Below are 12943 nucleotides of genomic sequence, written 5' to 3'. Positions count from 1 at the left end.
CTCTGCAGCCCTCACGGCGGCTTTCATAGCGCCTCACACGTTTGTCTCCGTTTTCAACAAGAACGAAAGGAAGTGCTCTGTGTCTCCAGAGAGATTTTTTTTTGGCCTGCCCTCTGATCTTGTGTTCTGCCTCCAGACACTGACTGGGGAGGCCTGCAGCCCCCGAGGCCCTTCTTCGGCTTTTCCCAGTTCACCACACTGCCCAGGAGGCTGGCCTTTCTGGGGGAATCCCTGTTCAGGTGCAGGATGAGCGGGTTCCCAAAGATGCTGACCCTCATGGAGTCATAAAAATTGCCAGACAGCCGAGGACTGCTGGAGGGGCCGATCAGGGCCTGGGTGCTAACCATGCTGTCAGATGGGTGGGGTCACGAGGAGCCTCATGCAGTCAGGTTTCCTTTGGCTTATGGACCCAAGGGAACGTCTCTTAAACATGAGACGGAGCAATGGAGTGGGCGGGCGGGCACCAGATTGGCCCATACCTTGGGGTTGGCTTCCAGGTAGTTGTAGAGCACGTTGATGGAGATGGTGAGGTCCCCGTTGTTGAAGGGGTACGACCGGTTCCAGCCCTGGGCCCCGAACTTGCGCCTCTCGGCCACCACGGCATGGAAGTAGCACAGGGCGAAGAGGATGCACTTGAACTCGATCTCCTTGGTGCACATCTCCAGCGTGTCCTGCGGGAGGACACACCCGGGTCAGGTGGGGTCCACACGGGTGCCCCGGCGGGGCCAGGCCATCCTTGCTGGCTGCTTCACGGGTGGAGGATAGGGGTGGGCCCTAAGGCCCCTGACTGCTCTGCGCTGGTCTGTAAAGTCGGGTAGAGAATGCTTGCTTGTCTTTGCTTTGAATGCAACTGTATCACGTAAGTATAGGATACAAGTCAAATTACTGATACTTCTTCCAAATAAAATATTCCCCAATATAATTCCTGTGCAATTATTAACATTTCCTCATCGTCTACACATCCCAGACTCTCCAAAAACAACCTGTGAAGGGGGAGGGGGTGTTTAGCAAAGCCTTTCTGAAAGCAGGTGGCCCTAGGGAAAGGCAGACTCAGCCCTGAGTCTGAATGCTAGTTCTCTCTGGGCAGGTGAGATTTTAACTGGTCTTTGCTAAGCAGGTGGCTCTGAGCAGAGAGGCTTCTGGAAGCTAAGCAGTGTCCTCCTCCCCGGTTCAGGCTTGCGAGCACCACCCGGAGGCCAAGTGCTCTGTGGGGGCGGCAGGCCTGGGGCCAGAAAGCCAGATCAGGGGCAGACATCTGTCGAGGGGTCCCAGTAGGGAAAAGTGTGGGTGAAAAGCACAGGAGGGGTCCCGGGGGAGGGGTCCCACCTGCGTGAAGAGGTCCAGGGCCTTGTGCAGGTTGGCGTACATGCCCGTGGGCGGCTCGTTGGTGATCTTGATGGCGTTCTCCAGGATGCCCTGGGGGATGATGTGGCTCTCGGGGCTGGGGGCCGGCTCGGCGCTGATGAACACGCGGTAGTCATCGTGGCTGCCGGCGCTGTGCCTCTCCAGCTTCTTGTCCAGGGTGCTCAGCCACCGGGCTACCAGGTGGATGTTCTGCGGCCAAGACCAGGGCTCAGCACCTGCACGTTCCTCCCCAGGACAGGCCCCTCCGCAGCGGTCCCGACCCTGCCGTCTGCCCTTCCCCGGGGCGCTGGCCACACTGGGTCATCTCACCCAGTGACTGAGGCCCCGGAGTCGAGGCTGGTGCTCAGTTAATTCAGGGCCTCCAGCCTCGGTGAGTCTTTCCCACCCTCCACCCAGCATCAGGGCTGGGTCCCTGATGCTGGGTTACATGGTCCCCGCCCCTCCTCTGAGAGGCTTGGGTGGAAAGCAATGACCTGGAGAAAAGGCTACCCCCGTGCACTGTTAGTGGGATTGTAAATTGGTGCAGCCCCTGTGGGTAGCAGTTTGCAGGTTCCTCGCAGAAAATGAAGCATAGAACTGTGTTGTGACCCAGCAACCCCAATTCTGGACATTTATCCAAGAAAATGAAAACGCGATTCCAAAAGATACACGTAGCTGTGTTCACAGCTGCATTGTCTACAGCTGCCAAGGTGTGGAAGGAACCTAAGTGCCCGTCAGTAGGTGAGTGGATAGAACAGAAGCACAGCAAAACATGAAGGAACGATGAGCACTGGATGGGGTGACTGTGGGTAAATTTAAAAATATCTCTTGACTGTAACAAGCAATAATGTATCATGGGATTTAAAATATAAAATCAGAGTGCATGATAATATCAAAAAAGATGTGGTGTATATATGTAACACACACACACACACACACACACAATGGAATATTACTCAGCCCTAAAAAAGAACGAAATTTTGCCATCAGCAACAACGTGGCCAGTCCTAGAGAATATGCTTCAGTGAAAGAAGTCAGACAGAGAAAGACAAATACCATATGATTTCACTTACGTGTGGAATCCAAACAACAAATGGACAAACGTAACAGTCATAGATGAAACAAACAGGTGGTTGTCAGAGGGGTGGTGGGAGGAGAGAAATGGAAGGGCGATTACGAGGCGCAGATTTCCAGTTACAAAACAGATGAGTCACAGGCATGGTGGGGAAGGTGAGGTAATGTCTTTCCTGACAGATGGTAACTGGACTTACAGTGGAGATCGTTTTTGTAAAAGAAAATGAACTAAGAGAAGGACTTAAACCCGGGATCCCCACACGGGGCCGGGCCAGGCCCCGTGGACTGAGGTCTGCCCTGCTGCGGGGTCTGCCAAACCCGGGGCGGACCAGGGTGGGGACTTGGACAGGCTGCAGGGCCAAGGACGGGCGGTCGAGCCAGCACGGGGAGGAGGGAGGATGTCTTTCTCACTGTTGAAGGATCCACACTTGCAGCACCAGGACAGCGGTGACGCCCCAGGCCACCTGCTGACCAGGCGGAGCCGTGCTTGGTGTGGGAGACTCCTGCCCCGAGCCCTGCTCCAGAGGCTGCAGGAGTCCCAGCCAGGCTGGTGAACGCGAATCCCTTCCTTCTGGCCTTCAGGCCAATCCCCTCGGGTGCTGAGGCCCTGGGGAGCCCTCCCACCAGGGGCACTGGCGTCCCCTACCCACAGGGGCGTGGGCACCCTCTCCCCCGCACCTGGAGGATAACCCAGTGTCCGTTCTCCGCCGCCACGTCCAGGGCGTTCTCGGCCACCACCTCTTGTCCCTGCCCCAGGGACACGTTATGGAGTTTCCCGTTGTCTATGGTAAATCCCAGTTTTTTCCCTGAAGAAAAACAGGAAAAGCACGGGGAAGGCTGAATGACAAAAACAGAGATTCCGTGATCCACAGCTTGGAATTCCATACCCTCTCTTAAAATTTGACAAAAGGTCAAAGTGTACTGCTTTGAAAGCCATCTCTAATAGGGACATGTCATAATTCGCAATGTTGTGCAACCGTTTCTCTGGTTCCAGGACATTTTCATCGTCCAAGAAGGAGACCCTGTACCCATCCCGCTGCCCCCACCCCCCAGCGTCTGGGGACCACTAATCTGCCTTCTGGCTCTATGGATTCGTCGTTTCAGAGACAAGGAATTGTAGAACATGGCTCCTTGCCTCTGGCACAATGTTCTCTCTGCTGTCCATGTTGCAAGGGTGGGTCAGCGCTATTTTTTTATTGAAGGATAATTGCTTTACAGAATTTTGTTGTTTTCTGTTAAACCTCAACAGGAACCAGCCATAGGTATACTATATCCCCTGCCTTTTGAACCCCCCTCCCAGCTCCCTCCCATCCCACTCCTCTAGGTTGATAGAGAGCCCCTGTTTGAGTTTCCTGAGACAGACAGCAAGTTCCCATTGGCTACTTAACATACGGTAATGCAAGTTTCCAGGTCACTCTGTCCATACACCTCAGCCTCTCCTCCCCTCCCCCATGTGCATAAATCAGCCTCTCCTCCCCTCCCCCCACGTGCATAAATCTGTTGTCCGTCCGTGTCTCCACGGAGCCTTTCATGGATTCGCCTCGGTAGGATCAGCCATTCATCAGCTGGTGGGCCTGTAGGCCAGAAGATCTGCCTTCTGGCCGCTGTGAGAGCTGGTCCCTGTGAAGTGTGTGTTGGGGAATGTCCCCGGGAGTGGGCGTGCCAGGCCGTCCGGCAGTTCTGCGTGTGACTTAGGGAGGGACCACCGGCCATCTTTCCACCCCCTCGCGGTCCCACCAGCGGCACACAGGACCCCGGCAGCAGTCCTTGCTGCGTGTCAGGCACTTGCCCTGCTGCCGGGAGTGGAGGGGTCTCCATGCTTTGGACCCGTGATGCCGCCTCATGCCGGCCACACTTACCCAGGGCTTCCACGTCCTTCAGGGGGTCGACCCCCGGGGAGAGGATGAAGAAGATGGGGGTGGAGGGGCTGCTTTCCTCATAGGACTTGGAGAACTCGACGCTCCGGCCCTCCACGAACTTGCTGCCCATCTTCTCCTCCACAAAGTTCCTGAGGGGACAACACTCGGTCAGACCCAAAGGGGAGGGCCTGTTTCCCTGGGGGACTTTCTGAGGCAGAGAAGGGTCTCTAGGTGGAAAGCCAGTTTCTGCTGGCACCTCCTGTAAGCAGGGAGGCCGTGTGTGGTGTTTGCTTGGGGCGCCCTTGGCTCCCATCCACCTGCACATGGACAGGTGAGAGGCTCTTGCCCCCGCTTTCAAAGATGTACAAGGCCAGCCAGGACGGGACTCAAGGTGCCACGGCGTTCAGGTGAGCACACCTCTGCTCCCAAGGAAGAGGCCTGTCCCTAGAGACTTCCTGCTTCTGGCACACTTGTCCGCTCTCCAGACCAAGGCAGCAACAAGGAGCAGAACCCAGACCCATCTAAGGGTCCTGGTGATCTCCCAGGGGCCCGAGGAGGAAGGACATGTATATTAGAGCCGCCTTGACGAGCTCCAAGGACCATAAAACATGCACCTTCAGGAAAGTCACAGAAAAACCCCAAATTCTCTTCACATAAGCACCTCTCTCTTCCAAGCCCCAGGCTCTGTGTTGACCCTGACAAGGCTGGGGTCAGTTGAGGCCCCTCCTAGGGTGACTCTGGGCATCTCATCTCAGGTCTTTGCCCCTCCCTCTTGACCACAGGTGGCTGAGCTCGCTGTGTCTGAATGAGCCACGGGAGCTAAACTTATGTCCAATGTGGTCTTGGAAAGGATGGCGGCCTCCTTAGGAGATGACTCCCAAGGGGTCAGCAACCTGAGGCTCTGAGCATCGTGAAGACCCTCAGGTGGGCCTGGTCATGTCAACGCACCCCTCGGAGTCAACAGGGAGTTAGCGGGCGGGCACCAGGTGGGCCTTCCTACTCCCGCAGGAGTGACATCTCTCATTGCACCCCACCCCCACCCTGTAGTCTGGCCTTTACTGGCTTCTGCACAGACTCCTGAGTCGTTGCTGACCCCAGGCCAGGGCGGGGTTCCTGCTCAGTGTTGACCCCAGGCCAGTAGAGGGGTGTTCCTGCTCAGTGCCAACCCCAGGCTGGGGGGGTTCCTGCTCAGTGCTGACCCCAGGCTGCGGGGGGCTCCTGCTTAAGGCCTCCAGTCATGTTCAGCTCCTGCCTTTGAAATTGACCTGGAACGTCACTGTGGGGATCCCTGCCCAGGAAGGACGTCTGGGAGGTAGCAGGTCCCACCCCGGGGCAGGAATGTCACGAGCTCACTGCTGCTCCTGACGTGGCCGGGCCACGTGGTCACTCTGTGCGGACGAATTGATGACACAGAACAGCAGGCACCTGGTTCCGGTTGGGCTCTGCTGCTCTGGCGCTGCGTCATGGACACGTGGGTACCAGAGCCACCCTCAGTGGCCTGCTTGGTGCCAGGTGTACAGATCCGGCTGGTGTTTTGGGGGGCCTGATGCCAGCTCCCTGTCTGTCATGGGCGAGTGACCTTCCTGGGGCCTGTGGACGGGAGGAGGGAAGGCACTGGGCTCCAGGGCTTGGTGGAGGGCCGAGTGAACCTGGTGGGAGGCTCTGGGGCGCCCGGCACCTGGCGCCCAGGCTCTTGCTGATTGTGTGTTATTATTCGCCATGGACTTGGACCTGGATCTCCTTGCTGTTGAGCTCCGCTCCCGTTTCACTGGGGAGGTGAATCTGCTCTCCTCGCCTCCATCACAGAGCGTGACATGGGAGCGCCTGGTGTTCATGGTCGCCCACATGGTCCCGGTGCCCTTTCTCCTGTGTGACTTGGGTGACTCACGAGCGCTCTGGGGGCAGTGGGCCTGGACACCCACACGTGCTCAGCTCTCCCGGCAGGCGGCGTCCCGAGGGATGGCCAGTGCCCTTCCCCTTGGTCTTCCTCAGACTTTGTCCATCCTTCCTCTGGCGCTGAGCCCAGGAGGGTCCTGCTCTCTCCCTGTGACGTGATGTCTGGCTTCACTCTACCTGCTTCCTCCTGCGCCCAGAACCCCTCCGGGTCCCGTTCCTCTTTCGTCCCAGGAAAACAAAGCAAAACAGAAACGAACTGGTCCCTGAGCAACCGGTGGGTGTGAGTCAGGCCTTTGCTTTGTCAGAGGGGAATTCTTCGAGGGACGTGGGCGTCTTTTGGGAAATCTGGTGGCTTTCAGGCCACTGGGACAAGTGGAAAACCAAGAAGCCTCTCCAAGAGAACGGGGCCTGCTTTGGTTCCTCCTTTCCCCACGACACCACAGTGGTCTGCCCGGGTTGGTGTGCGTGTGTTACAGCGGCTGCTATTCCTGGAGTCTTTGTGTGCTCTGGGGAGTGAAAGGAGCCAGGAGCTGAAACTCAATGCTTAAGTTTCCGGTCCTGGAGGTGGTTCAGGTCCAGGGAGGTTGCTCACGAAATCACAACTGTTCCCTTTGCAAATGAGCCGTAAAAATAAAAGATTTACTTGAAGTCCAGTCACTGCGGCCACGCATGTCCTCCGATACTGATGGCTCTGCCAATTCCGTCCCCACAGCATCCTACAAGGACCCCGTGTGGTTGCGCAGGCTGTTAGCGCCCAGGCTTTTTTTTTTAATCTTGGCGGCAGACCCAGGGAGTCTTGTCTTCCTGTCACTTAGCTCAGGGTGTCCTCGCCCAGCATCGGGGGAGGCGGGGAGTCCCATTGGCCACCTTTGGAGACCCCAGTGCTCCGAGAGCTCAGAACGGGGATCGGTGGGCGGGGTGGGAGTGGCAGGGGCCCGGGGCGGGGCACTCACTTGACGGCATAGGTCATGCGGTCGGGCCGCATGCAGCGCACCATGCACAGCTTCTGCAGCGCCGTCTTGTTCTTCCACTCCTTGGGGAAGATCTCCTTTTCTGGGGCTTCTGACTCCACCAGCTTCTTCCACCGCTTGGCAGACCCCTCAATGTCATTGTCTAGGTTCTTGAACTCATCCATCTCCGAGAGGGCCTGGGGGCAGACCACACTTTCAGCTCTCCCCTGTCTATCCCAGGGGGGCACCCTGCCCCTAGGCTCTGGGAGATGCCTGACGGATCAAACGATGAGCTGCTGGGGGCTGGAGGCAAACCAGAGAAAGCGCTGGGATGAGGGAGGAGGAATCTGATCTAGGGATGTGACTCTCGGCTGCTTTTCTGGATGTGGGGGGCTTTGGAATGTTGGGGGGGGCCTGCTCATCCCAGGGGACCACCTTCCTCTGGTCGTTTTGACTCAGACCTTGACATTTTGCACACTTGCCTGGAGGTGAGTAGGGGGATCAGTTTGCCACCTGCAGGGGTGTGATGATGGACCTGCTATGACCCAGGAGGACGGCAGGGTCCCCGTGAGCTGGCAGGCAGCCCATCACTCCCCAGTCCTTCCCTATTCTCCTAAACGTCCGGCTCCGAGCGTCTAGTAAACACACTCGGGCTGGGCAGGAAAGAGAGCGAGGCAGGGAGAGAACGCGGTGTTCAGGGTCTGAGACCAACCTTGATGCCGCCCCAGCCCTGGTGCTGCAGGAAGTCCACGGGCGACACGACCCCGGCCTTGAACGGGAACCGCAGGAGGAAGTCCAGCTCCACTGGGTTCAGCTCCTTCTTCATGGACAAGACCTGAGAGGTGGGGGGCTGGCTTAGCTGTTGTGCCGCAGCTGTGTGGGGGGCGGGGGGTGGGCGGACAGGGGCGCACGGCCCCCACTTGCAGGGGAAACACTGACCAGCCCCTCGTTTGTTTTTATTGGGTCGGCCAAAAAGTTCGCTTGGGTTTTTCCCTCCGCTTCGATGGCTCCCATCAGGGCTCCTTCCCTGGGATGAACTCAGGGGTGTCCCAGGGCAGTGCCTCAAACCCATTGGTCACCAGGAATGGTGTTAAAGTGGGGGCTTGGAGCCACTGGGTCTGAGTCGGAGCCTGAGGCTCTGCATCTCCAGCACCCCCAAAGTGTCCCCTGCACCCCCCCACCTCGCCCCTGGGGGTTCCTCGTGTCCGGGTCCCAGGGCACCGAGGCCGGACGTTACCTGAAAGGCCACCTGTGCGAGGAAGATGAGCTTGTCGCGCTCGAAGAGCCCGCGGGCCGTGTACATGAACACCGAGTAGGTGATCTCGTCCGTCAGGTTGATCACGCGCTGTTTGACCTCGTCGGCGGGGGTGGTCTTCAGGATGGCCTTCTCGAACACCACGTTGAAGGCCTGGGGGTGTCACCGGAGGCAGGGGCTTGGGCACGGCCCCTGAGCCTGCTCCACGCCGCCCATGCTGGCTCTGGTTGGTTTCCGTTGGGGTTCGGGGTCTGGGGGCACTGCTCGGACCCTCACTCCCTGGGCTGGTGCTGGTCAGACCTGGTGCCCCGACTCCCGCCCCTCACGGACACCTGCAGCCCGGACCCGAGGGCCACAGCCCCGGGCCTGGAGGCAGCCGCACCTTGAGTGAGAACTGGTAGATGGGGTTGATCTTGTTGAGGTCGTTCAGGATGAAGTACAGCAGGGATGCCCTCGCTGCGGCCGGCCGGTAGTTCTCTCTCGCCTCGTTGATTTTAACTTCTGTGATTTTTGCCTCTTGCACCTTGAAACAAGCAGTCACAAACCAAAGTCACTTAGGGCGGAAGACCTAAGTAGACTTTCTCCAAAGACAGGCAGATCGCCTAGAGGCACATGGAAATATGCTCACCGTTTCTGACTGTTAGAAAAAAATACACATCAAAACCACAATGAGGTGTCACCTCACACCAGACAGAATGGCCTTCATTAAAAATTTAGCCTACAAGTCCTGGAGAGGATGTGGAACAAAGGGAAACCTTTGCTGCTCCCACTGTTGGTAGAAATGTAAGTTGGTGCAGCCGTGATGGAGAACAGTACGAAGATTCCTCAAAAAACTTGAAAGAGAACTACCATATGATCCAGGAATCCCACTCCTGGGCGTATAACTAGACAAACCATAATTCGAAAACATGCATGCACCGCTGTGTTTATAACAGCACTATTCACAACAGTCAAGACATGGAAATGACCTAAATGTCCATCAGCAGATGAAGATGACGTGCCTGGTGGGCATCCGTGCCCCCCACCCTGTCCTGGGGCCCCGGTGAGGCTGGGACTTCTCTTCTCAATGACCGTCAGCCCACCTGCCATGCCCGCTGTGTGCTATGGCTGGGGGTACGAGGGGGTGGGTCCCTGAGACGGTTTCTTACTTTCTCCTCAATCTCACTGGCCATATGTTTGGTGGTCTCCAGGTTCTCCACTAAGGCAGTGTCTCCCAGAAAGTTCCCCGATGCGGCCGACAGCCGGGCCAGCAGAGAATCTTCCAGCTCTTTCAGAACAATCTTAAATTCATTCTGGGACTTGGTGAGATTCGCCTGCGAGAGGGGCAGAGACCCGGGAAGGGAACTCAATTGCTGGCACGGCCTGGCCTCCCCATCTTGGGGGCGCTCGGGGGTTCAGAGCCTCTCAACAGCTTAGCCGAGGCCCCTGCAGCTGCCTGTCATGAGCAGTCAGCAAGGGTGTGGGAACCACAGTGGGAGATGTGGGGGCCGGGGACCCCTGAGAGCCCACGGGTGTGGCTCGGACAGCCCAGGAGGGGACTGGTACACTGGGGCTGGTAGCAGAGACATTCTTGTGGGGCAGGAGTTCAGTGCTTTTGGGCGTCCGGGGCACCACTGTGGACTCCTGTTCTCTCAGTGAAGTTGTCACTTGATTTAGAATCAGGTTTGGGGGTAGCTGGGGAGGAGGAGTGACTCGTTTTGTCGTACAAAGCACACTCGGTGTGACAAGCAGGGGCCCCTTCAGAGTCACCGGACGTGTGGGTCTTGGAGACCTGCCCCCTCGGTCCGAGCCGCCGCCCGCCCTGCTCCTCCCGTCCCATCGCACCTTTAGCTGCTCCAGGTCTGGGCGCTCCTTCGCCACCACGGCGGCCAAGAGCTGGTCCTCCAGCCCGTCCCTGGTGACCAGGAAGTTGATCAGGGTGCACTGGGCCTGCATCTCGGGCTTGTAGTGGGGGTTGAAGTACTTGGTGTGCAAGATCAGACGGAAGTTGGGGTGGTACTCCACCTCCTTGTCGCCGATCTTAATGTACCTGTGGTCCGTGGAGGGAGGTATTAGGAGGGCCCCCCCAACCCCGGGTGACCTCGGGACAGCAGCACAGACTCCCTTGGGACTCCCGCCAGCCCGGGAGGACAGTCTGGACTTCTAAATGAAATGTTTCACTATAAAGCTGCTTAGAATGAAGGTCTTCCAGAAGCCATCTGCACAATTTCCCACTTAACCAGGAAACCATTTCCCTCTAATGTACATGAAATTGGGACTTCCTGGTAGTCCAGGGGTTAAGAATCTGCCTTCCAAAGCAGGGGATGCAGGCTCGATCCCTGGTTGGGGAACTAAGATCCCACCTGCAGAGGGACAGTTAAGCCCTCAAGCCTCAACTAAGATCCGATGCAGCCAAAATAACAAAAGGAAAAAATTTTTAATAAAAAAACACATAAAATCATGGTGTATTGTGTCGGGGCTCACCCTGATGAATAATCTGAAACTTGTGAAAAAAGAAAACAGAAGACCTTTCCTTCTTGGGATGCCACCGGCCTTTCTAGAGAAAGCACCTGCTCTTTCTCTGGCTGGTCTGTTCTGGTCTTATAGGAGAGTTCACTCAGCCCTGGCTGCATGTCTTACTCATGTGGGAGCCTCTGAAGAAACACTCAGGCCTGGGATGCACCCCAAGGCCATTAACGTCGGAAAGACACTGGCCCCCAAATTCAGAACACCAGGACATCCAGGAGCTCCCTGGGCTAATCTGATGAGCAGCCAGGAATGTGGGCTGGCTCGTCCTTGGTGGGGGCTGCTTCTCTCTGGCTCTCCCCTCTGCTACCCCATTTCTGGCTGAGCTCACTTTTGGGGGGGCCTCTAATTTCACCCCTGGGTATCACCACTCAAGCCAGGCCTTCCTCAGAATCTAGCATATCACCACATTTGTCATCTCTATTCTGGGCTTCTGCCCACAGCCCTGCAATTATAGGCGGCTCAGGTCGACTCCGACATTTACATTTTTAAAGCTGATTTACGTTTTTATGTTAGAAAAGTAACATAAGCTCAGTGCATCAACCAATGAATGGATAAACAGAATGTGGCAGATCCACAGAATGGAATATTATTCAGCTGTAAAAAGAACGAAGTATGCATGCTTACTACAGCTTGAAAAGATACTCAGAGAAACCAGGCGTGAATGTCCTAAATGCCACTGGATTGGTTACTTTTGGTTAACTTACGTTATATGAATCTCAGCTAAATAGGAAGAAATAATAATACTGGTTCAAGATTTGCAAAATGCATGAAAACAGGAGAAAAGATGACCGTGAAGGATGGCCGTCTGCAGGCGATCGCTGATGCCGTGTTGGTGTAGGTCTTCCTCCCTAACTGGGATGTGGACCTACCACTGCTCTCCTGGCGGCCCCTCCCAGGGGGCTTCCCCGCTCACGCCCGTCAGCGTTGTGCTGAAGCCCCTGCGGCTCCGAGGAAAGCAGAGGCTCTGCCCTTCCTGTCCGTCCGGAGGCCAGACCTCGGCGCTGAGGACCTTCACGTGGGGGGACCTGTCACTCACTTTCCCTTTTTGATCGTGTTCCTGCCCAGCAGGGGGTCCAGAACCGGGTCGATGGTCTCGCCAATGTTCTCAATGAGCAAGGTGTCCCCTTCCGAGATGGCCTGCTCGATGATGTCCAGATAGCTGTGGGCACAGCATCAGGTCGTGAGGGCCTCGGGGCCCGGTGACCACGCAATCGTGTGCCCCAGGAGGGACAGGAGAGGTGACTGAAGGGCCAGTAGTTCGTTCCTCCCCAGAGGGTCCTTCCGGAGGGGAGCACAGGGCTCTCTGTGTGAATCACCCCCAGGTGGGGAGGTTTGAACATGGAACTGCTTTGTGGCTGCGGAGCTAAACGTTCCACATCTGTGTTTCCTCTCACTGCCCCGCACCCTGGGAAGGCTCTCAGCAGCTGTGTTAGGGGCACTGCGTCCCATCTATGAGAAGAGATGGCAAGACGACCGGCCGCAGCCTCCCAGCCAGCCAGTGACCAGGCAGGACCACCGCGGGTGGGGGTTGAGGTGTCAGCGCTGCCCCTGCAGGAGCGGCAGTGAATGGGGAGAGAGGAGCAGCGAGTTCGATTCTTCACTGTCTGTGCTATTCCCCGGGGTCTAAGAACTAAGAAAATCCGAGCCCCCGTGGGCCAGTGTTTGTTTCCAAAGACCCGTCCATTCATTTAACAAGTGAAAGCCTCTGAGTGGGCTTCACGGACTTCTGGCTGAGCTAACAGGCTGGCACCGCCTCTGGAGCCCCCACCCCACCCGCCTCGGTGACCGCGCACCTCTTCTGTCCCAGGCGGATGGCCTTCAGCTCGCTGCCGTATTTGTTTTTGATCCACTTGATGCCCTGCAGCTGGGCATCCACGATGAGGGGCCAGCGCTCCGTGTTGCACAGGATGGTGGCGTTCTCCGTGGACATGCGGTCGCTGGGGAGCCCCTGGTTGTTCCAGGTGGCCACATCTGCGTCGTCGGTCAGCAGGGTCAAGGGGTCCAGACCCTTCGTGATCGGGATCGGGACCTGCCGAGGGGGGCGGTGTGGCCTGACT

The 12943-nt window shown here is 57.1% G+C and overlaps 2 protein-coding genes across 10 annotated transcripts in view; one reads left to right on the top strand and one right to left on the bottom strand.

Annotated features, from left to right (window-relative positions):
• The window catches only part of DNAH17 (dynein axonemal heavy chain 17), a 94548-nt gene that overhangs the window by 6719 nt on the left and 74886 nt on the right, over nucleotides 1-12943 (bottom strand). For 4 of the 6 annotated variants that reach the window (XM_059878351.1, XM_024981011.2, XM_059878352.1 and 1 more), the window contains 12 exons: nucleotides 12680-12915; nucleotides 11923-12045; nucleotides 10203-10407; nucleotides 9527-9691; nucleotides 8761-8901; nucleotides 8361-8531; nucleotides 7836-7958; nucleotides 7127-7320; nucleotides 4278-4426; nucleotides 3097-3224; nucleotides 1327-1554; nucleotides 480-671 (listed from right to left, as the gene is read on the bottom strand). In XM_059878351.1, coding sequence (XP_059734334.1) covers nucleotides 480-671; nucleotides 1327-1554; nucleotides 3097-3224; nucleotides 4278-4426; nucleotides 7127-7320; nucleotides 7836-7958; nucleotides 8361-8531; nucleotides 8761-8901; nucleotides 9527-9691; nucleotides 10203-10407; nucleotides 11923-12045; nucleotides 12680-12915 — 2055 coding nt within the window. The remainder of the gene's footprint in view (nucleotides 1-479; nucleotides 672-1326; nucleotides 1555-3096; nucleotides 3225-4277; nucleotides 4427-7126; nucleotides 7321-7835; nucleotides 7959-8360; nucleotides 8532-8760; nucleotides 8902-9526; nucleotides 9692-10202; nucleotides 10408-11922; nucleotides 12046-12679; nucleotides 12916-12943) is intronic. The other 2 variants (XM_059878354.1, XM_059878353.1) reach the window with 2 other exon arrangements.
• Nucleotides 1-12943, top strand: part of PGS1 (phosphatidylglycerophosphate synthase 1) — a 67438-nt gene that overhangs the window by 43072 nt on the left and 11423 nt on the right. The gene's annotated exons all lie outside the window — the stretch shown is intronic.

Source organism: Bos taurus, chromosome 19, assembly GCF_002263795.3.
Source record: "Bos taurus isolate L1 Dominette 01449 registration number 42190680 breed Hereford chromosome 19, ARS-UCD2.0, whole genome shotgun sequence".
NCBI lineage: Eukaryota > Metazoa > Chordata > Mammalia > Artiodactyla > Bovidae > Bos > Bos taurus.
This window is presented reverse-complemented; position numbering and strand designations above follow the sequence as displayed.